The sequence below is a fragment of the Globicephala melas genome, chromosome 4, assembly GCF_963455315.2.
Source record: "Globicephala melas chromosome 4, mGloMel1.2, whole genome shotgun sequence".
NCBI classification, from domain to species: Eukaryota; Metazoa; Chordata; class Mammalia; order Artiodactyla; family Delphinidae; genus Globicephala; species Globicephala melas.
In genome coordinates this window covers 124,685,043-124,709,800 of record NC_083317.1, presented here as the reverse complement: position 1 = coordinate 124,709,800, position 24,758 = coordinate 124,685,043, and the positions used below count along the sequence as shown (strand labels likewise).

Genomic DNA, 24,758 nt, shown 5'->3' with positions numbered 1-24,758 from the left:
TTTATGGCAGGGTCATGCAAGGAGACAGGTGGCTCGTGCCCAAAAAACCCCCAAACTCCTCCAAGGGTTTCAGCAAAGCACTTTTCAGGGCATGGTGAGGGGGGCATGGTTAGTTGTTGCAAACTTCTTGGTGCTGGAATCCTTCCTTCTTGCAGCTGTCCAGGCAGGTCAAGTCAAACCTCCAACAAGACAAATGCTATGCTCTGTTCTGCAACTTTTTATCTCCATACAAATGGAAAAGTGTAATACCCTTAAAGGTCAGAGCCTTGAGAATGGGCTATCCTGTATATTTCAGGCTATAGGCAACATTCTTAACTGGAAGCAAAAACAACAGAATACAAAGGTGAGAGTAAAAGAAACAGATTTGTTCTTCCGTATTGCACTTCTCAAATCATCTATGGGGAAGGACCAGTTTTTTTTCCCAATCATCATGGAGCATGATTTTACAAAAATATAATAGAGACAGATTTCTAGAAAAATGAAATAAATAGCAAAGGCATTCAAAATATAAGCCAATTTTTAAGTATAATTAGATTCAACAAATGTAAAATTACTCTGTCAAATTGCTATAAAATTTCTAAATTCTACCCTGGATTTCTATGACAGAACTATAACAAGCAGTTCCAAGGCCACACCGGTCTATAGACCACAGTGAGTAGCATTGCCCCAGAATCTGTCCTTGCCCTTGCCCTTGCCCTCCACAAAATCAGAAATGATTTAGACTTGGATTATGTTTCCAACTTGGTCTGATCGCAGGCCATCTTTACATGGTCCTTACCTCTCAGCACTGGTTCTCCTGGTTGACAATGGCAGGCCAAGGAAGATGGTACGACAGAAGCCTCGGGCTTCATCGAGAAGCTATTGGGCAGGAAGCTGTCTTAAGTTTCCCAGGTGCTCCCAGAATAAGGCCTGAAATTGTCCACCTACATGCCCGACTCTGAAATCACCCAGGTGACGATGTGAGGGTATTATCAGGCCAAGGGGTCGGTAATCATGGTGATGATTTGGGACAGAATTAGACTCCCTCTGTCATCAGGAAACTAGAGAGAACTTCACAGGCAGGACAAAATTTGAGGACAAATTACTAGTTGTTTCATTTGACATTTATGGAGACATCTCAGGGGATTAGAAAAATTGCAAATACATGAAGTTTTCCAAAATTGGAGTCATATGTAAGTGCAATTTCATCATCATACACACTTGTCCACAGACACTCAAACTCAGGCGGAGGTGTGTACATATGTGTACACACACGCACACACACACACGCCACGTCTTGGATCCTTTTCATTTTAATGCGTGGCAGTCTAGAATCTCTGAATTCCAGATGACCGCCTTCTTCGCCTTTGACGAAATTGGAGAGTGTGTGTGTGTGTGTGTGTGTGTGTGTGTAGATTTTCATACATCTAATCACTCACTCATTTCATAGATATTTATTGAGCACCTATTATGTGCCAGGCCCTGCACAGTGATGTATAAGTTATGCTCCAGAGCATGACTGGGTGATAAACAAAGAGTAAATAATTCTCAGAAGGAAGAGAAGGGCCAGCCACAGAGGGGCCAGGGACTGACCACCAGGCGGAGGGCTGACCTGCGTTGTACTCTCTGATCTGAACCGTGGGTACTTTTTCTCTCCCTTCTTCTCCTTTGTAGTTAATTAAGATCTCCCTTTTTAGTAAGAACTAAAAGGTAATAAAATCCTCTTGTGAAGATTAAGTATAGTAAATGCCAAGGGGTTAGTAATAAAGGAAGGGCAAGGATTCCTTATATCTGTAATTAGTTCAGAGAGTTTGTGTTTTCTTTCTTTTTAAATTGTGCCTGCAGGTAATTGTTTTTAATTGGGGAAGGGAAAGCCGTATAATGTAATGCTCAAAAGTAGATGTGCCTCTTATGTGTTGGGCCCAGGGTAAGTGGTTTGCGTTTGTCATCTGATATAAACCCAATCAGCAGCTCTGAAATAGGTGATAACATCACCAGTGTTTGCGTGAGTAAACTCAGGCAGGGAAGGAACTGACTGGCCCCCCTGTCCGTGGTACCAAGTGGCAGAGCTGGGACTCACACCTGGGTCTAACCCCAAAGCCTGGGCTCTTCCCTTTGGGGTAATTAATATTCCCATTCTACAGATGAAGAAACTGAGGCCCAGAACCACTAAGGAACATGCCCAAGGTTATTCAGCTGGAAAGGACGCTATGTAATTCGTGGGTCCCAGTTCAAAATGAGAATGAAAAGCCTTTTGCTTTAAAATTACTAAGATCTTCAAGAAAGTGACAGCAGAATGTTACACCAAGTATGGGGCCCTTCTGCACATGAAGCTGGTCTTGGAACCTGGACTGGACTCCTCACCACCTCCTGCCTCCTTCTGGCTGAATGTCCCATCTCACGGTTATAAACCCACAACAGCAGAAAAGGAAATGTTAAATGAAAATGAACTCAGAAAAGCAAGGGATCCTTTTTGGAGTTGGGTTTTGGAGTCATGCAGGCCTGGCACAAGTCCTGGCTCTAACACATGTATGGTCTTATCTAATTTTCACACCAGCTCCCTGAGATGTAGTTGTAATTTCTCCCCATTTTACAGATGAGGAAACTGAGGTAGAGAGTGTCTTGCCCCAGGAGCACTAGCTGGTAAGCAGAGAAGGCAGGCATCTGACTCCTCACCCCTCATCTCTATACTCTGTTGCCTAAGTGTCACCATGGCCCTACCCAAAGTCAGGCTGGGATACTGAGGAATTCACCCCAGGAGCCCTGTAGGGAGAGGAGAGAGAAGGCGAGTCTCAGAAGCCAGCCCTTTTCACTACCATTTACAACAAGGGCCGCTCCCTGGCCTAGCACTTAAGTCCCTTGTAACCTGGCCCCAAACTTCCTTTCCGGCCCATCTCACACCAGGCCTCCTAGAGGCCCACCCCTGGCCTTACGTTTGTCTGTGCTTTCTGAGTCCTGCCAGGCTGCTGGTCAGGGGGCACCATTCATGTCGTTTTCCATCGAAATGGCACCCGTTGGCATTGTACAGCCCCAAGGCCATGGTGGTGACACCCTAGAGTTCTCTCTGCCCCCCGAATGCCCCTCATTCTCCAGTGCTGTGTTAAGCATGCCTTCTACCGTCTGCATCCTGATGCATTGACAACTGGGGACTTGCTGAGCCTGGAGGGACTGCCCCTCTCAATTAGGTAATTCCTAGAGAGAGCAAACAACTTACCCTTTTGCTTTTCAAACACTAACCAACCGACCCAGAACCCACATCCCCATCCACCTCTTTTATCAGGCTCTCACACTCCAGCCAACATTCACCTGCCCTACTCACCCCAGGGCCAGGTACCAGACATCGAGGGACAGCCCCTACGCCCCAGAGGCCACTGAAATTATACGAACTAGGCGATCCTAAGGCTGCTTACCCTGCCTCGCCTCTTCCTTCCCATGCAAACCACAGTACAGGCCCTTGCCTATGGTTTTCCCCTCTCCCTCTGCCTCCTGACTGACCCTGTGCTTCTCCATGTGCCCCCAGTGGTGTGGGCCCCCTTGCTTTGGGACTTGTGAGTATAACAAATTCTCTTATCAATGGCAATAATATCCTGATCTGTTGGCCTTATCACACTTAAATAATAATACCACCTATATTAAAACAAAGCCCAGGTTACTTCCCCCAGGAAGCTGCCTCTGATCACCCTGGTCGGGATAACTTATCTCTTCCTCTTTGTTCTCTGGGACCCACATTTTGTCCCTCTGTCCCTCTGTCTGCCTGAAAGCTGGCCATGTGGCTGCCTCTGCCCTGACCGTCAGCACCATTCAGTTAAGGGTTATGAGTCATACTTCTCTGCCTCCCTTGCCTGGGGCTCTGCCTGGCACATAGTAGGTGCTCAGTAAATACATGTCATCTAGAATAAAGATAAGAATGATACAAGACTGATGATGGTAGTGGTGGCAGTAGCTCTCTGTTCCTGGTGCTTTGCATACCTTTTCTCCAATTCCCAAAGCAGCTCTGCAAGGTAGATTTGTGTTGTCATCATTCTACAGATGAGAAAATGAAGCTCAGGGAGGTTCACTGATTTACCTAAGGCCACACCGCCAAGAAGTGGCAGAGCCATGGTTCAGACCTGAGTCTGCCCAGCTGCAGAGTTAACACTCTTGAATTTAGTTAAATTGAATTGAAGTTAATTCCACATCGTGTGACACTGTCAGAGGTGATTCTCTGAGTGGGTTGATGGAGAGGTGGCAATCAGGAATGTTCTAGTGTTCTGCAAATGAGCACCAGCCCTAAGCCAGCTGCCGAGTGATCTTTTCAAAGCACAGTCTAGATTCTTCATGGCCTCACTAAGCACCCATTTATGGCTCTTCACTGGCCCTAAGATGAAACCCAAACCTCTTAGCCAGCATCTGTCATCTGATCACTTACCTTTCCAGCCCATCTCTACCTCTTTACTCACCCCCAACTCAGAGGCACTGGACGGCCAGTGGAGGCAAAGATGCTCCCTATTAAGCGTGGGTACCTCCCTGGCTTTGCCCTGGGGGAAAGGAAGTCCCTTGGTGCCAAACCAAAGCCACTTATTTCTAAGAGAAAGTCTTGAAAGATGCCAGGTGGTTGATGCCTGCAGAGACTGGTTAGAATGTCAGCTGCCTGAACAATCCCTGACCAGGAGCGAAAACCCCTTTCCCATCCCTCCCACTCCCGGCATCCCCACATCCAGCCACTTACCTTGTATGAATCCTAGAAAACCCGATGCTTCTTCCTCTGCTAGAAGGTGAGACCAGGAAGAGCTGGAGGCCCTTTGAACATAAACAATAAAGGAAAAAGGAATGTTCGGACACACCTGTGTCTGTCCCTCTCATCCTTCTGCGTCCCTTCTGAGTTCAGAATTGGAACAATGGACCTGAGTGTCTTGGATTACAAGAGCCCTCAAAGCCTGTGCTTTCCAGAAGTCTCAGATTAGCTTTGTTCCACCCACAGGCATCTAATAAGAGCATTCCAAGTGGTTAATATTCTCCAGATGAGAAAATATATGTTCCCCCAATTCAGCAGGAGTTATAATGCAATCATCCTGTTTCTAAATCCTTAATGCCCCGAGAAGGAATTTAGCTCCTGAAGGCATTCCAGTGCTAACCTTTTCAGGAATACTTATGATGTCATCGAGCTTGATTATTAAAACAACAGGTGGTCTACTTCCTTTCTCTTCCTTTGAGAAAACAGTGGAACCACAATTCATTAACTAATCTCTAGGTCCTTTATACATTGAAAAGATTTTGTTTCCAAGCAGGACAGCTCAGAGTTTAGGAAGCTTGAGTGGGATGTTTCTATCCTGAGGCTTCAGCAGGAAGGTTGCTGTGTTGGGCCCTTAGCCTTCAACGCTCACGATGAGCCCACGAGGAGGTGTAACTATCCCGAATGTACAGATGAGGCCACAGAGACCCAGAGATGACAACTGTTTTGCAAAAGTCACATGACCCGCATTCGGAGGAGATGAGATTCAAGCCTAGATCTCTCCAGTCTTCAGTGTCCAAGCAACCCCTCACCCACACAAACTGCCCCTAAGGTCAAGCAGTGATAAAACTGACAACAGTCCTTAATCCTTCACGAGCATCAGAGATTATCGTCTTTTTTTTTCATATATCAGTGCAAATTGAAGGTTCAAAAATGAATCTGGGGACTTCCCTGGTGACACAGGGGATAAGAATCCGCCTGCCAATGCAGGGGACACGGGTTCGAGCCCTGGTCCGGGAAGATCCCACGTACCGCAGAGCAAATAAGCCCGTGCGTCACAACTACTGAGCCTACGTGCCACAACTGCTGAAGCCTGTGCTCCATAACAAGAGAAGCCACCACAAGGGGAAGCCCGCACACCGCAATGAAGAGTAGCCCCCACTTGCCACAACTAGAGAAAGCCCACGCGCAGCAACAAAGGCCCAACACAGCCGAACAAATAAATAAAATTGAAAATCTTGAAAGACAAAAATGAATCTGTAAAACTCACCATTCTCAGTTCCAGCAAATCCTCAGAATCATGGAGGAGCTATTGTAAAAGAGCCCTGTGACTGTGGGCAAGTCACACCAACTCTCAGCCACAGTTTTCCATCTGCACAATTAAGATAGTAGCACTCATGGACTTTCCTGGTGGCGCAGTGGTTAAGAATCTGCCTGCCAATGCAGGGGACACGGGTTCAAGCCCTGGTCCAGGAACATCCCATATGCCGCGGAGCCTCTAAGCCCGTGTGCCACAACTACTGAGCCTGCGCTCTAGAGCCCGTGAGCCACAACTACTGAGCCCGTGTGCCACAACTACTGAAGCCCGCGCACCTAGAGCCCGTACTCCGCAACAAGAGAAGCCACCGCAATGAGAAGCCCGCGCGCCACAACGAAGAGTAGTCCCTGCTCGCCACAACTAGAGAAAGCCCACGCACAGCGATGAAGACCCAACGCAGCCCAAAAATTAATAAATAAATAAATTTATTTTAAAAAAAGAAAAGATAGTAGCACTCATTCACTGGGCTGCTGGGAGGATTAAATGAAAGAAGAGACCTAAAAGCCCTTAGCACCTTGTAGGTGCTAATAATTTTATGTCTTCTTATTTCCTGCAATAAATGTTATTGCATAAATAATCACTTAACAATAATAACTGTTGAATATGTCCCTTGTGTTTGAGGCTGAAACGACTGCATTTAATCCCCCTAGATCCTGGGTGGTAGGTGTGACTTTTATTGAGACTCAAGGTGGGTAAGTAGTTTGCCCAGAGTTCACACAGGAAGTGGGAGGCCTGGAATTTGAACACAGACACCCTGAATTTAAAGGTCATACTTTTAGCCATCCTGCCATCCTTCCCTCTGGAAAATGAAGATGAATAGATATTTCATGTGACAAAGGCTGAATTTGATGACTTGCATTTTGCTCTCTTAATCCCCACCCCAACTCCTTCTTGGAAAATGAAAGCTTCCAAGCTTGTGTGAGCTTCCCACTGTCTCCAGGACGCTACACTCAGAAAGCTTCATTGATTTCTTTTACTATATGGTTGCAATTTTACCTACGCTTCATAAACCCTCAAAAACAAGCCTCATGAGGTCACCAAAGCAACTGGCAGGTGTGATGATCCTAAAGTTCTTCTGTGCATGATTTCTCTTCAGAGAGGGACTCGTCCCCTCTACCCAGGGGCGGCAAAAAGAATTAAAACTTTGCTAGGACTGTGCCTCCACTGACTTTTCCTTCGTTATTTATTTGCTTCTTTATTTACACTCCTTCAGAAAAGGACTCGATGTGGAATTTCTCATCAGAGATAACCACTAAAATATCTAGATGAGAAAGAGACACCCACAGTCCCCACAGAATAAAGGGAATCGATACTGATGTAAGGCCATACCAAGGTCCCCCTGCACAAAACCATTTCCCTGATTATTTTTAAATCTGTATCTCTAAAGAAAAGGAAGATCCAGGGAGAGAAAAGTGAGGAAGGGAAGGAAAGAGGCCCCCTCCTTGACACCATGTTTAATTATTGGGAAGAGATTCCTCCATTATCGGTTCTGGACCACTTGCCTTGCTGAGGACAAAGAAAAGCAAACATGTGATGGGCTGCTGTTGGGATGGATGGCTCTGCAGGACTGAGGGTAGGGGCAGACGGAGGCAGTACCAGAGAAGCTACAAACAGGCTGTGGCTTCTCTCTCTGGCTCAAGAAGGGATGCCATGGCTGAAGTCAAGGTTAGGTCTCTGAGGCTTCTCAGATCCACCTGGCAAACATTTCCTGTGCTCAGAGCTAGGTGTGGAGGGATCAAAAATAAACGCACAATTCCTGCCTTTAAAGAGTTCTTAGTTACAGGAAGAGGCAGGCACACGAATGGATAATTCCAAGATGATATCCTACAGGATCCATTCACACTTCCTACCACTGTCTAGTGAGCATGTGCTCTGTGCCGGCCATTGTGCAAAATGATGGGGATTCAGGGTAACCGTCAGCTTGGAGTCTAATACTGTAGTCTAATGGTGAATATGCTGTGAGAGCACAGAGGAGGGTTTCAACCCAGACTGGAGAAATCCTGAAAGGTTACATGCGGGCGGTGACAGACAGAAGAGAATAGAAAGGGCACTCCACGCAGAAGAAATGGCATGATTGAATGCTCAATAGTATGAAACATTGTGTACCTAGGACACGACGAGACTTGTCATGTGCGGACCTCTGCTTACAGCACTGTGAGTTTTAGATATATCTAAGAAAAAGCCCTCCTGTCTACCAGTGATTGGTCCTTTAGATTGACCTCTAGAGCGTGGGCTATAGCAGCTTCGTGATCTCATCCTCCGGGAGAAGACACAGCTCCGCGGAGCTCTGAGTAAAAACATGTAATTGGGTGTATTCTCTTTTACTTGTAGTCGCTATCATTTAAACATCCTCCCATGGCAAGTTCCCTGGTGATGAACCCCACAACATGGTGTGCAATCTTTGCTTATGGCTCAGAGAAACCCCTTAGAGTATGGCTGGTTAATGCAGGGGTTCAGAGCTAAACCCAAATTACCTGGTTAGCTGGAATGTGGCAGGGTTGCAGTGCAGGGGGGATGCACGTCTCCTTTGCTCGCTGGGGAAGGAATAACATGGACTGGGGCCCTACTGCCTGTCAGGCCCGCATGGTTGCACCTGGCCCTCAGCCCCCCAGTGTGGTCCCTACTTCACTGATGAGGTACCTGAGGCTAGGAGACCTTCACTAACCTTCCCAAGAAACTCCTGACCTGATTGAGTCAAGCCAAGATCATTGCGGCATCCACTTCAAATGAACTTCTCTGAGGCTTCCCATGGGCGTTCATCCTTGACGTTCAGGTCTCGGCTCAGACAGGAACTCTCTCCATCTATGGAGTCACTCTCTGTCACCACTTTTCCTTTCATAGCACTTACCCTCCCTGACAGGACAGCATGGACATATTCATTATCTGCCTGTCTCTCCCAGCTCCACAAGGCAGGGACCCTTCCTGACTCCTTCACTGCTGTATCCGTGATGCTACAAGCAGAGCCAGGTACATAAGAACCCCAAACAAATAAATGCTTTCTTACCAAACGAAGCCATCTGACAGTCCGTAAGCCCAGCCCTTCCACTCCACTGGTTTCCTCAAGGTGGCGGCCGGTGGCCCATGGGGTGTTTGTGGGGAACCCCTGGGTGGCTGATGAATGACCCTACATGCAGGACTCTCTTGAGTTTCTCAAGGGTGAGGGCAGGCAGTCCATGGCTTTTCATTTCTACCTTAGCAAAAGGATACCATCTAGCAATGTGACAGATGTTTGAGATTCATAAACTAATAGTACCACAACTCATGTTCCTTGATGATTCAGACTTCTACCCACAAGTCTGGTTCAGGCTGGCACAGACCTCTCAGGCAGCTGTCGCTCTCAGCAAGTGCTGTTGCCAGTCACCATGAGCGTGGCCTCGACTCGCCTCTGACTTTCAGTGGCTGCTATCATTGTTTCAATTCATTCTTGTGTACACTCACGCTTGGTGTGCATTTTTGTTGATTGCTCTGTTTCGTGTGGTACCATTTTGATTGTGATTTTGTTCCTCTCCAGCATTGTATTGTCTCCAAGTTATTTTTCCGCTAAAAAGCAGGGATAAGACCATCAGCCCTCCTTAAGTGGGTCACAGTCCTGAATGTTCGGGAAAGAGTCCTTGCACCTCACCTCGTGGCCTCATGTAATCCTGAATTACCTTGCTCGCCTTTATTTTGTGACCAGAGGTATACGTTCCTAAAACTCACCTTGCTGGGCAAAACGGGGAAAATGGGGCAAGGGGCTTGACACTCGAAAATGTCATCAGTGACACATAAAAAAGAGAGAGAGGGAAAACGTTAGCACGGTGTTACTTTTACCCAGGTTAAGTGGTTAAGAAATAGATAAGTACTACAATAAGTAGTACTTGAAGAGACCTGAGGTTTGCTTGTGGAAGTGGACACAGGAAAGGTTGCAGCTGGTACGTTACTGTGAAGAGGGTTTTCTGATGGGAATGGAAAGTTGTAACAGTGGTCCAGGCGGGTGTGGCTTTTCACACGTGGTGAGGGGAGTCGCTGGTAGATGTCTGAGGTCTGTGCACGTGCCTGTTTTGGACATTCCTACATGGCTCGGCTCAGCTCAGCTGGGTGCAGGTTTCTGCATTCACCTAATATTTCTCATGCAAGAAATCTTGCATAAGCAAATGTGAAATTCCCATTATCCTCAAATTGTTTCCTAATATATCAATTGTGGTGGAACAAATTCACGTTTTCAAAACACGTGTTATAGCGGAACTGTCTGTACCTGACTTACTGTCATTCTTCCCTTGTTTGCTCAGATTGGACCAAGAGGATTGAGTACCAGCCTGGCTCAGGGAGCGTGCCCCTGTTCCCCAGCATCCACCTGGAGACGTGCGACGGGGCCGTGTCCTCCATCCAGATCACCACAGAGCTGCAGACCAACTACATCGGGAAGGGCTGTGACCGCGAGACCTACTCTGAGAAATCCCTTCAGAAATTATGTGGTAGGTTTTTCCCTGTTGAGATTAGTTTTTAATTATTTTTTTAAACAATATATACAAAGCATATGTTATTATATTATGAAAGAATCGCCCCTCCCCACTTCATCGGTATGTGTAACCTCTGGATGGATACTGTTTACTTATCATGGTTAAAGGGTCAGAGGGCACAGGTTTTGGCATCAGACACACCTGATCAGATCCCACCATGGACCAACTGTATGGCTGTGGGCAAGTGATGTGACAAAGCCTCTATTCTTCATCAGTAAAATAGGGATTCATGACCTCATGTGTTGTTTTTTTTTTAATTAATTTATTTATTTTTGGCCGCGTTGGGTCTTCGTTGCTGCACGTGGGCTTTCTCTAGTTGCAGTGCGCTGGCTTCTCATTGTGGTAGCTTCTCTTGTTGCAGAGCACGAGCTCTAGAGCGCAGGCTCAGTAGTTGTGGCGCACGGGCTTAGTTGCTCCGCGGCATGTGGGATCTTCCCAGCCCAGGGCTCAAACCCTTGTCCCCTGCATTGGCAGGCGGATTCTCAACCACTGCGCCACCAGGGAAGCCCGGCACCATGTGTTTAAGAGCACCTAGCACAGGGCCTGAAGGAACAGGGATCCCTTCCACTGTGTTGGTTTACAGAGAGGTGCCTGCCCAGGGGCCAGTGTGAAGGGTGGTGTCAGCCACTTGGGGAGAGGTGGGTCTCCTCCCCCAGGACCAGCTATGGAACTTGAGGGCTTAGTGCAAGTGAAAGTGCAGGACCCTTTTCCAAAACTATTAAGAATTTTAAGGCAGCAACAGCAAAGCATTAAAGCAAGCTGGGGGCCTCGTGTGATTGTTCAGGTCACATGCTGGTGAAGCCAGGCCTGGCTGCCCAAGTCAGAAAAGAAGAGCTAGGGCGAGAGTGGAGGTGGGATCTGGAAAGTCCAAGTGTGGGGGACAGAGGGCTTGCTGTCCACAGGCTGAAAGATGGCGCCCCAAGATAGGAGCAGGCCGGAACTAGGAGCCAGGCTGCTGGAGGTTCTGTACAAGGGAGCTTAGCTTTACTGAGCACCTGCTGTGTGCACCCTCCTAGAATCTTCACATGCCCTACCCTAAGTTCCCCACTACACTGAGGAGGGTCTTATTCACCCAGTTTTAAAGATGGACAATTTGAGGCCCAGAGAGGAAAAATGACTTGTTCAAGGTCATGCAGATAGAAAGTGACAGAGCCAGACTTTGAAGGTAGGTTTGTGGGAATGAAGGGCTCTTTGGCTCAGGGTCTGTGACTCCGGGCCAGGCCTCTGGAGCCGGAACGTAAACTGCTCAAGTCAGCTGTGGAATAAGATACTCAATACGGGGGGGACGGTGCCATGTGCTTGGTAAACCACACCGTGCATGGGTGGATGGGTCTCCTTCATCCCCACCACGTATACTTCATTTCTGTTCTCTCCAAGAATATTCAGGCCCTCACACTGACTCTCCAGCTGGGCTGTGGGCAGCTTAGGAAAGAGCTTCCTCTTAGACGGGGCCTACACTTGGGGGTAACTCCATCCCCACCAAAGGAAAAGGAGGTCCCGAACACACAGCGTAGCCTGCATCCCCTCCTGGGGACCCCTCCACTACTCTCTTCAGGGCAGTTTTTCTCTCTCAACATTGACACACACACTCATGAACACACATGCACACACAGGTGCATACAGGCACACACAGGTACACACATGCATACACAAATATGCACACACATGCACATACGTGCGTGCGCCCACACACACACACACACAGCTCTTGCCCAAAGGACCAAGTGACAATTTGAGAACTGAATGTGAAATACACCCTGCTCGGGTATCACCGCGTCCTATTTGTCATGTCACCAGGCCGGCAAGGAGGGCATGTGGGAAGGCCCGTTTTTCCAGAATGATGCAGGAGATTCGGAAAAACACCACGACCTCCATATTCCAAACTGCTCTTGTAAAATTGGCTCTCAGGGGCCCGCAGTATTGAGAAAGCTGCCTCTGGTTCTCTCCTTCAGTCCGGGAGCGGAGAAGCCAGCTCCGCTGACAACTTACTTTGAATGAATATCCCATTTCGCTCCCCGCGCACCTGAATTATAAGTCAAGTCCACCCCACGCCACCGCGGGTGACGGTCATTTCCTGAACTCCTCCAGGTTAGAAAGAGATGATGGAATCAGCTTGTTAAAGATCAGATGGGCCCAAGGGCGCACACTGGTGATTTGATTCTGAATGTTGCGAAGGGGAGACCAGGAGATAGGTAGAGTGAAAAGGATTTTCTGAGCGAAGAAACTTTAGAGCCAGATTGCATCTGGTTGTTAACGTAGCTCATTGCTTCTGGGCTGCCAGCCTCACGTGGCAGGAAGGCAGGTTAATTCAGTCAGGAAAGCACTTTCCCCTGAGATGCGAGCTTATCTGGTGCTGGGAGCGACCATTTGTTAAGAGAGGTCTGCCTGTCTTTCTGGTGACCTTCCCGGCAGTGCCACCCTCCCATCGCACTTCTGGAAACCCTGAGTGAGCCTGACAGGCAGGGCCACTCCTGCCTCCAGATTAGGAGTCTGACTCTTGAATCGGCGGAGAGAGAGTTCAGGAAAGAAGGGCAGGAGCAAATGAGTGAGACAGATGCCCATCTGCTCTGGGTCAGGTTCCTCAGGCCCCACGCGCTCTCCAAACCGTGAGGGAAAGGCAGGCCAGATCGCTTCTAAAGCAGAGCCTGGGTTGTAATTCCTGACTCCCATGGGGCACCTTAGGTTCTGGAGACAAGCTTCTCTGTGTTTTCAGTGGACGGTCGACAAGTTGCTGGCGGGGTTTCCCAGCCAGGGAGCCACCATGACACTTTAAGCCCCTGCGTTCTTGCATTTTTCATTCTACAAATCTTTATTGACTTTGGATGGAAACAGGGAGACCACTTAAGATGTTATCGTCATAGTCTAAGCAAGAGAGAATGATTTCTGAACCGGGGGAGTGGCGGTAGGGATGAATTTAAGACAGATTTAGGGGGTAAGAGTCAATCACTGATTAGCTGTCAGCAGTGAAAAAGAAGGAATCTTAGAAGATTCTAATGTGAGCATCTAACTGGACGAGAGTGCCACCAACCAGTAGCCACCAAATTCAGGGCAAGGGCGGATTTAGGGGGCAGTGATGACTGGACCTGTGGAACATCCAGGTGTGGATGCCTAGCTCTAGCCTGGCTCTCCACACCCCGAGGACCCACCTCCATCCTGCTGATCCGTCCTTATACCCCATTTCTCCCTGCCGTCCTGCCTCTTCTTGGCCAGGGTAACCCATCTGTCGCCGTTCCCAGTTCATTCCCATCCCTAAGCCTTTGTTCATGTTTCTTCCCGCTAGAATCTCTCACTCCTTCGCCATTCCAAACGCTTCCCTTAAGTCAATATTCGCCTGCCCTCTGTGCTCGCCAGGGTCAGTCCTGGGGCGCTTCCTGGTGTCTTTGAGTTCTGGCGTTGCTTCTGTGACATTTGTTGTTGTGCGGTGACCCAGGCAAGGGTGTCTCCCCAGAGGCGCCTTGTGGAGGTCCGGTCGCTGCCCACCTGCTTCTTCCTCCTGCAACGTCGCTCCACAACGAGCAATGATGGGATCCTGCGTAAGGGGCCGTCGGACAACAGCTGGGCAAAGCTGCTGTCGGGAAACACCAGACAGGTGCAGTAGCACCAGAAATGGCCTCTTTGTTTCCAGGGGAACACTGGACGTCAGGCATATCGCTGCCTGCAGTTTGTGCATGGAAACACTTCCATTCCATCTTGAAACAAAAACGATACAGGGCCCTGCACCTGTGTCCCCTTCAGCTTATAGGACCAAACTTAGCCTGACATGGTCCCCCATTGCCACTGGCTTACATGAAGCCAGGCCTCTCGGGGAAGTTGGACAAGCCGCTTATCACCTCCTCTGGGTTCAGAGATTCAAGATGAAGGGATCTCCCATCTCAGTCCCAGGCTTTCCCGAGGTGAAGTGTCACAGAACTGCCTTGAGTATGAAATGCATGATGAAGCCCCAGTGACTCTTGGCCAAATTAAACTTGACATTAACCAGAGCCCAAGAAAAGGCTCATTTCCGTGCCCCTGAGTCTCTGCATATTACAATAAACAGCAAAGCAGTTTGTGACACACATATCATTCGGAGACCAGAGGCCAGGGCTGCTCCTCCCTGGAATCACAGACTCCTGGCATCTGGCCGGCACCTCCCCGTATGACACTCGGGGTCAGCTGCTTTCTTTATGTAGAGTCAAGAGCTCCGAGGACAGGTCCTGTTGAAGGAAAGGCTGCAGAGAGAGACCCTTCTGCTAAATCAAGGGATTGAGCTGTCAGACCAGCTCAGATTACCAGTCGGTGAGCTGTTCACAGGATTTATACACTTGTGGGTCCAGGAGGTCTTCGTAGCAAATCCATTCATTCATTCATTCATGTATTTATTAATTCAGCAAATATTTGTTCAGTGTCCAAATGTTCTAACTCGTGAGGTTATCTAGAAGTTAGTGAGACCACTTAACAATTCAGTCTCCTGGGGAAGACAGACATGTAAAAGAAGTTCAGTCCATGGCTTTCTACTACACCGTGCAGCGTAACAGAGCTTGCCCTCACTGAGAATCACAGTTCAAGGCTTTTATACCTTCAGAACACCCCAACCAGGGGAAGCCATCATCAGTTCCTCCAAAATGCCTCGAAACAGCTGGAGCTTCCAGGGGGGGCAGAACCAGCCCCCCAGTCATAGCCAGTGTTTCCATTCTCAGAGAGTTGAAGTGGGCCTCTGTCTCTAAGGAAAACTGAGGCATACGTGTTGGCAGTCCCATTAAATCACTACTCATACATGAGCAAGTGTGCACACACTGACCCGCGGGTGACGACAGTGAGCAATGGGCTTCTCTTTGGATGTGACTTCTTTGCAGTCAATTACGCAGCTACCATACAGCAGGCCCTTCTATTCCTGGAGAAGGCTTTTGCCTACAGTGGCCTTTCCCAGGCTGGTCAGCACCTGGGTACCCACGGCTCTGCCCCAAGAGCTTGGCTGACCACCCTCATCCAAAGCCCAGCGTGCTTCACCTGGACAATTCAGGGCCTTTGAGGAACCCCTCTTGTCTAGGATTCCAGAGGTGGAATGATAGTCTGATCAACGGTGTGAGCTCTGGAAAGGACATCAGAAAGTCCTCCACATCTATCCTGAAGGTCTGCAGATAGAGAAGTGCAAATGGTAGCCGCTGATGTCAGTCACTTAATGTGGTGTATCAGTCAGGATAGGGCAGGTTATGCTGCAATAACAAGTGATCCCAAAATCTATTGGCTTCAAATAACAAAGGTTTGTTTTCTATTCCTACCACATGTCCTTCTCGGGTTGACTGTGGCTCTGCTCTATGTTAGTTTCCCACTGGGATCCAGGCTAACAGAAAGGCCTCTATCTAGAACATTGTTGATCTCATGGCAGATGGAAAAAACATGTGACGAACCATGGACTGGCTTGTAAAACTTCTGCCCTAAGATGACACGTCACTTGCACTCACATTTCATTGGTCAGAGCAAGTCACAAGGCCAAGTGCCATCAGTGGGTCAGAAAAGTATGTTGAGAACAGAATGCTTTCTATCGTCATGTAGTTCAAGTACAGCCTTTGTCAAGAGGGCCTCCCTGGCTTCCCCTGAGACTCTCTAGCAATGAACTCTTCCACATGCCAAAACTAAAAGACTTTCTACTGGGTGACTAGAGGTAGGGCCCATTTCTATCTGGTTCGTTGCTCCATTCTCACCACAGTGCCTGGCATAACTTAGACATTACATAAGCATTTAATGAAGTAACGTGGAGCTGCTATTGCTAATCGTGAGAATACTCTATAGAATGAGGCCTGTGTCCTTGAGCACAATGGTTCCTCTCCCCTGAGACCCTCTCCTTCTTGCCATCCTTTCCCCTGCCCCATGATGGACCATGAGGAGGCATGACTGAGGCTCCATGTCTGTCACCATTGCCACAGGCCTACCGTGAAATGCCAAGGACACTCTGCCCTCACCAAGGCACCCAAAGCAGCGTGCAAACCCAGCAATTAAGAAGTCCAGACGGTGACCACTGTCCCCAGGCTCCATGTGGGCTCTCGCTCCACCATGTGTCCTGAAATCTGCCTAAGTCACCCCTGTCTTTATCTACTTGCTGACTCAGAGATGCTTCCCCGCCCTGATAGGGCTCGGGGACTTCAAACCAGACCTCACCTCTGGTTGTAAGCCTCCTGCACTCAGGCTGTAGCTGCTGTGCACCAGACCAGCGTGAACTCTCAGCAACGTGGTGGTCCCAGGGACCTCTGTGAGGGTTCCTAAGGGTGTCTTAAATACACACTGGGGCTTCCCTGGTGGCGCAGTGGTTGAGAGTCCGCCTGCCGATGCAGGGGACACGGGTTCGTGCCCCAGTCCGGGAAGATCCCACATGCTGCAGAGCGGCTGGGCCCGTGAGCCATGGCCGCTGAGCCTGCACGTCCGGAGCCTGTGCTCCGCAACAGGAGAGGCCACAACAGTAAGAGGCCCGCGTACCGCAAAAAAAAGAAAAAAAAAATACACACTGATGTGCAGATGTTGCTGTTCCACCTTTCTGAGTTATGCATCCTGTTTACCCAGTGCTTTCCATGGGATCCTTTGGGGAGAGGAGCGAGAACTTCAGGAGAAAGGAAAACCTCTCTCAGTTTATTTAAGTGCACTGAAAAAATGAAATACAATCTGTTGAGTCTGTGAAAGCCCGCACCATCTGGTAAAATGCAGAGTGATGCTTCCCAGGAGGCAACATCTGTGGGTCAGGTAGGGTGGCACGCTGCTCCCCTCACCAGGGAAGACACAGAGCTCCACACGATGACCTTGCCAAGGCACATGCCTCTCTGTGGACAGCCACCTGTCCAGGGAGGTGGGGTCCCGAAAACTGGGCTGGGCTTGGCAGGACACTATGCTGTGCGATAGAAAGAACATTGCTGGGGGTCTGAGAGCTGGGCTTGCCTCTAGCTAGCTGAGTGGCTGTGTGATCCTGGTCAAGTCATTTCCCCTCTCTGGGCCTCAGTTTCCATGTTTGTAAGATGTGTAGGAGGTTGGGGGTGGGTAGGGATATATTGGGAGTATGGGATTAACAGATGCACACTACCATATATAAAATAGATAAACAACACGATTTACTGTATAGGACAGGGAACTATATTCACTATTCTGTAATAAACTATAATGGAAAAGCATCGAAAAAAGTATACAAATATATACATATGAATATATGTATAACCAAATCACTTTGCTGTAACCTGAAACTAACACAATTTTATAAATCAACTATACTTCAATTTTTTAAAATGTGCAGTAGGTTGCAAGATCTCCCTCCAGGTTGATTGGGGTGGTGCGGCGGGAGTGTGGGCTTCAGGGCTGGCAAACCCTGATGACAGGTCCCCTTACTAGCTGGTGTGATTCTAGGCTCGCTGAGCTTCAAGTTTCTTATCTGTAAACTGGAATCGTGATCGTATTCACCACATTGATGAGTAACTAAGAAAAAGCATTGAAGTATTTAATTCAGGTCTGACACTCACTCAGTGCCCAATAAAATGTTCCAAGGAAACTAAGAATAAAGGTCTGTCAAAATTATAATTCAAAAATATACATGCACCGCTATGTTCATAGCAGCACTATTTACAATAGCCAAGATATAGAAACAACCTAAACGTCCATTGACAGATGAATGGATAAAGAAGATGTGGTACGTATATATAATGGAATGTTACTCAGCCATAAAAAAGAATGAAATAATGCCATTTGCAGCAACATGGATGGACCTAGAGATTATCGTACTAGGTGAAGTCCGAAAGAGAAAGACAAATATCATATGATATCACTTATATGTGGAATCTGAAATATGACACAAATGAACTTATTTACAGACTCACAGACATAGAAAACAGACTTGCAGTGGCCAAGGAGTAAGGGAGGTGTGGAGGAGGGATAGAGTGGGAGTTTGGGGTTAGCAGATGTAAGCTATTACCTATAGAAAGGATAAACAACAAGGTCCTACTGTATAGCACAGGGAACTATTTTCAATACCCTGTGATAAACCATAATGGAAAAGAATATAAAAAAGCGTGTAGGGGCTTCCCTGGTGGCACAGTGGTTGAGAGTCCGCCTGCCGATGCAGGGAACACGGGTTCGTGCCCCGGTCCGGGAAGATCCCACATGCCGTGGAGCGGCTGGGCCCGTGAGTCATGGCCACTGAGCCTGCGCGTCCGGAGCCTGTGCTCCACAACGGGAGAGGCCGCAACAGTGAGAGGCCCGCGTACCACACACACAAAAAAGGAACTTCAAAGGGTGGAGTTCTGAGCCCTGTCAGCCCTGCCCTGGTTCCCCCATGCTCAGGCCTGCGGCTCTGTGTGGGCCCTGTACTGGGCCCTGCTAGATTGTGTTGGCTTCTCTGGCTTGAGCTAGAAGTCAGGAGCCCTGGGTGCTCAGCCTGCGTCTCCCTGGCCACCTGAAATTTCGGGAACCAACACATTCCCTGTGAGCCCTAGTCACCAGCTGTCGTCATGCTGGACAAATCCTGGTGTCTGAGCCAACTCACTCATGGGGCAGAGCAGCTGTTGCCAGGTTGCATTATTCTGGGGAGTTCTAGGAAGATGAACTTGGTCCGAAGACTACATAGCTCCCATTCCCCAGCCACCCCCAAATCTCTACCTGCTACCACCTTGATAGAGTTCTTCTTTCAGATACCTATGGAGGGTGATAACCTTTAAGGCTTTGTTAGTCGTTAAAACATTAGTGTGAATTAGCTTGTCAGATAAGTAAAATGGACATCAAGTAAGTCTCAAGGATTATAGGAGAACAAGTAATATTGATGAGAGGTGGGGGGCCTGAACAAGAGGCTGGAGGAACAGGCTCATGCGAGCATTGGGTAATGCCCGGAAGCATCTCACGGAGGCACTGGGTAGAAGAAAAGGCAGTTATAAACATGGCATGCTACCAGGCAAAAGCCCCAAGAAAAACGCATTAATAACGTAGTCAACGCTGCCCACACTTCCCCTTGATGAGCATAGCTGCAGGGTGATCGTAAATTAAGAAACCGGAATCTCCACTCCCACCTCCCACCCCGCCACATCTCAGTCACTGCAGGTCCCAGAGGCCTTTCCCAGGGCGAGCTCCTCACAGGGCTAAGCAGAGCACCTGCTCTAAGGAACAGATGTGTCACACAGCCAGCTTTCAGCTGCAAACCCATGGGCATCTGTTCCAAGGCTGCAGGGAGAACTGGCTAGTTTAAACATTTTCAAAGAAGTACATCGGTTTCCAATATGGTACCTTCCTGAGGGAGTTTCATGTGTCATTTTAACTGTAGATGTTTGTAGTGGCTGACTCTGAAACGCAGCCCCTAGGTGACATGAGGCCCTGATATACCGAATTCAGAAGTCCAATGATCCCAGACAAATGGCAGGTAATACACACACCCACTGTCCATTAAACCCATTTACGGCTGCCGGGTCAGTGCTGTGCCAGGTGGGAGCCCACACACACTTGGTCCCCTGCACCGAGCATACTTTGGACTCCCTGGCTCTTGTTTCCTGGTATTAGGAAGCCCCTGACCTTCCTCCTCCCCTGAGTAGTTGAGCCCTGCCCCTCTGTGGGACGTAAGGATGCAGAGAACACTGCTGGCAGCACCTGAGCTTCAGTGGGAAGTCCGTGGCGGCCCAGTTATCCTCCCAGCTGGGCCATCCTGTCTTCTGGGCCAGCCTTGCAGGCTCACTCAGCTCCCCCCTCCACAAAGCTGTTGGTGTGATTCTCCCAAGACACAAATCTGTCTATGGCACTCCCACGGCCTCAGGATATCCTTAGCCTGGAATCACAGTGGTAGCAGAAATAATAACAGCTCTAACAATAACGACAGGGTTATAGCTAACGTGGAGTGAGCTCCGCTCATCGCGTGCCAAGCATGCTGCCCCAAGTGCAGGTGCTGTCTCTTCTTCAGTTCCCACAACAGCTGGGAGGGCAGGTGGCAGAGAAGGGGGTGGAGAGTCGGAAAGGTGAGGTCACTGGTCACAGTCACAAGGCTAGCAAGCCAGGCCGCCACCAGGCATCAGGTTCAGGTTCTGCTGATTTCAAAACCCGTGTTCTCAACTGCTATACCGTTTGGCCTTAACGAATGGTTGGAAAAAAGCGTGGTGAGTGCAAAGTGACTCATACTCTTTCTCGCGGGGTCAGGACCTGAACTTTCCCCGTCACAGCTCTGATCACACTGCATCCCAATTGTCTGTCAATGTGTTGGGTCTGAGCTCCTCCAGGTCAGAGACTGTGCTGATTCACGTTTACGTCGCCAGCACCCAGCAGGGGTCTTGGCACCCGACTGGTGCTCAATAAATGGCTGACAGGGTAACGGATGGATGAGCGCATGAATGAATCCATCGATCCGAATCCAACCCTGGCCTTCTCCAGGACCCTTGTCTGCTTATCGAAACCCCCAGGGTGATCTCATTTCTCTAAATTCCTCCAGCACTTTTTTCTTGTATAATAGTTAATTGCACTCTGTCCTCCCACATGCAATACTTCTGTCTGTAAGTTACTGATGCCTCTGCAAGCCCACCGTAAGCAACACGGGCAAGGATGGCATTTAACCCTTCTTTTCCCGAGTCACCTAGCTCGGGCTGAGCACCTAGCTCTGGGTAAGTACGCCGAGTAGTTCATGCTGACCCAGGAGCAGAAAATAGAACGTGAGGACACCCACCCTGGGAGGAATGACCCTTTGTTCTTTCTGTCCCCATCCCCTGCAGGAGCCTCTTCTGGCATCATCGACCTCTTGCCGTCCCCCAGCGCCGCCACCAACTGGACCGCAGGACTGCTGGTGGACAGCAGCGAGATGATCTTCAAGTTCGACGGCAGGCAGGGTGCCAAGATTCCTGACGGGGTTGTACCCAAGAACCTGACGGATCAGTTCACTATCACCATGTGGATGAAGCATGGCCCCAGCCCTGGTGTGAGGGCTGAGAAGGAAACCATCCTCTGCAACTCAGATAAAACGGGTGAGTCTTGCATTTCCTCCCGGCACCTGCCCCCTCTGTCCCAGCTGGTCCGGCATGGCCACGGCCACCAAGGGTGGGGGAGAAAAGCGGGAGTGTGACGGGGGCCCTGGGAAAATATTCTGGTCTCTGTTTTTCTGGCTGATGATCTCCTCGCCTTGGGGTAGAGCAGGACCAGGAAAGGGAGGCAGGGTACAGACACAAAGAATCAAAAAGCTGGAATTGGTGGTTTTCAGACTGGGTTCTTCAGAACCCCAGTGTCCCCAGAAGTAACTTAGGGCTGCTATATGAGGTGGGGTTGGGGGAGGAGGCTTCATCCTTACTTCAAGCAAAGCAGCTCTACCTTCACGGTATTATATCAATATATAGACAGATTTCCAGAAGTTTATTTTCAATGGAAGGGTCCTGCTAATTTACAACAGCAGTTTGAAAATCACTGCTGTGCATGACGATGATAGCTAAGCTTTGCTAGGCAGTTTTCATCTTGCGGAGCCTGTGTAAGGCAGTTCACAGCTTGGTGGTTAAAAACACTCCACCACCATGTGCTTCCCTGGTGGTGCAGTGGTTGAGAGTCCGCCTGCCGACGCAAGCGACACGGGTTCGTGCCCCGGTCCGGGAGGATCCCACATGCCGCGGAGCGGCTGGGCCCGTGAGCCATGGCCGCTGAGCCTGCGCGTCCGGAGCCTGTGCTCCGCAATGGGAGGGGCCACAACAGTGAGAGGCCCGCGTATGGCAAAAAAAACACTCCACCACTTATTGGCTGTGTGATCTCGGGCAAGTGGGTTAACCTCTCTATGCCTCACTTTCTCAGTCTATAAAATGGGCATTATAGTATTATCTACCTCATAGGGTTTTTATCAGCATTAAATGACATTGTATGTATAGAGCAATAGAAGAGTACCTGACACACCGGAAGTCTAATCTGTGTTAGCTCTTCCTATTCTAAACAGTGCCTCACGTCTCTACAAACAATTTTACGAGAGCATTATTGTGTTTCCTGTTTTAAGGATAAGGAAACATCCCTGAGACTTTAAGTAACTTGTCCCAGGTTATTCAGCTGGTAAGTATCAGAACTGGAATGTAAGCTTAGATCCAGCTAACTCCATCGCTATGCTCTGGTCACCACACCCCACATGCAAACACACACACACACACACCACCCCACATGCAAACACACACACACACACACACACACACACACACACACACACAAATACTCTGATATCTTATGAAAATGTTATGTCTATCTTAAATTATAAGTCCACCTTTTCCCATTTCAAATGCTCCTCTTGTTGAAATACCCCAAATAAATAACTACTCTACACTACAGCCGATAGTGCAGTGAGAAGACAGGATAGAAGAACGGCTGACCGTTCAGCTTTGCTGCTCAACAGCCAGAGTTCCCATGGCAGCTTTTCCACTACTTAAGGAAAATCGAGGAGTTGCTAATCTCACTGAGCCTTAGTCTCCCCATATGTAGAATGGGGAAAGTAAACATGAAATAAGGTATGAAATCCCTTAGCAGCTCCAGATACAAAATCTGTGCTCGACTAATTAACCTGATGTTGTTATTGTCATAATCATTATTATTTCTAGTTTTATTCCACATTATACAACTACCAGGACCCCACATTTCCTGTTTCAATCAATATTTGTGGTAAAAGCCAATGTATTTTCTAGATACAGAAACGGAAACGGGGGGAGTTGCCCAGCTTTTCCCAGTCATGTGGTGAATCTGTGTCAGAGCCAGTGCCAAGGATTTGTTTTCCTGGTCCTTCGTACAGGAAGGACTCTGCAGACACGCTTAAGGTGGCACTGAGGTTTGGGACTGGGTCCAGAGCTCAGCCCAGGACCGCAGGAATCACCCTGGGGCCCCATCTTCGCAGTGTCTGGTGGGCTGTCCCCTCCTTGATCCAGGGCCAGCATCCAGGAGACAATGGCTTAGGAGTATACAGATGTATGCAAAGTCGCCCTGGCTGGAGTTAGCGCCCACACACATAGAGTCCTTTCTGAAATGTATCAAATACCCCTGGGAGTCAGGCCTGACACATATAGACCTCTGGCTTACACAGGAGGAAATTAGAATATGAAAGGTTGAGCAACTGGCCAAGGACAACACAACTGATTATCAAAGGAACAGACTTGGCCCTAGCTCCTCTGGCCCGCGTTTCAGGTCCACGCTACTAGACCAGCGGCTCTCAACCCTGCTCTGCACTAGAATAACCTGGCGACCTTGTAAAAGTACCTAGATGCCAGGGCCCTGCCCCAGCTCAGGAAGTCAGAGTCTGGGCGATTCTTTTGTGCAGCCATGGCTGAAAACTCTGCATTAGATGATGATGCCTCACTTTCATCAGAGCAGCACCCCGAACAGGCATGTCAGCCCCTCCAACCCACAGGTTCTGGAGCTGCTCAGCTTTGGGCTCAGTATAAAGTAACCCTTTGCAAATCAGTTCAACGCTGGCACAAGAAAAGATGCAGAAGATTTTCCTCTAATTTCTCTGCCTTAAAAAAATACCTATAGATATCTCCTTGCCCTAAATAAAAAATTATCAGGAACAAATAAAAACTCGATTAGAGCTTTTATATGTCAGAAAAATGTCCAAGTTATAAAAGCTACACATGTTTATAACGGGCAGCCTAAAAAACACAGAAGAGTATAAAAGAATACAAAAGTCACCTAAAATTCTAATACTTGGAGGGATTTTCTGTTAACAGTTGGTATATTTCACTACCAAATGAAATCTTATTTTTACTTCTATGTATATGTAGAATGTTGTTGCAGTTTTCCATCTATTTTTATAATACATGTGATACCATTATGTTATGTTTCTCTTAAATAACATTACATATATCCAGATCATTTCTCTACGTGATAAAATGTTGTTTAAAAATAAGAATTACATGACAGTCTTCTGTCATTAGGCTTTATTATACTTCATTTAATTGGCTCCCTTTTGTTAGACATTTAGATTGTCTCCTTTTAAATGCAAACAAAACAATGCTGTAATAGGCATTCTTGTACTATATAATAAGCATTCTTGTATATACCTGTATGGACGCTTCTCATTATTTCCTGACCAGAAGCTGAATTACTGAGTCAAAGAATATAAATGTTAGGAAGGCTATCGACGTAAATTACCAAGTCGCCCTTAGTGAAAATTGCACTCGTTTCTGTCTTGCCCACTAATTAAAACTTACCAATGCTGGCCTATCATGAAGTAATTTATTAATAGTTGGATAGCAGAATTGATTAGTCGCCAAGCTAATTGCAGTTTTCAGAAAGAAAGAAAACCACTCTCACCACCAACAAGAAGCAT

At 48.2% G+C, this 24,758-nt stretch overlaps 1 protein-coding gene across 3 annotated transcripts in view; it reads left to right on the top strand.

Annotated features, from left to right (window-relative positions):
* The window catches only part of CLSTN2 (calsyntenin 2), a 650,414-nt gene that overhangs the window by 520,379 nt on the left and 105,277 nt on the right, over window positions 1-24,758 (top strand). For all 3 annotated transcript variants that reach the window (XM_060298550.1, XM_060298549.1, XM_060298551.1), the window contains exons 6-7: window positions 10,277-10,462; window positions 21,196-21,444. In XM_060298550.1, coding sequence (XP_060154533.1) covers window positions 10,277-10,462; window positions 21,196-21,444 — 435 coding nt within the window. The remainder of the gene's footprint in view (window positions 1-10,276; window positions 10,463-21,195; window positions 21,445-24,758) is intronic.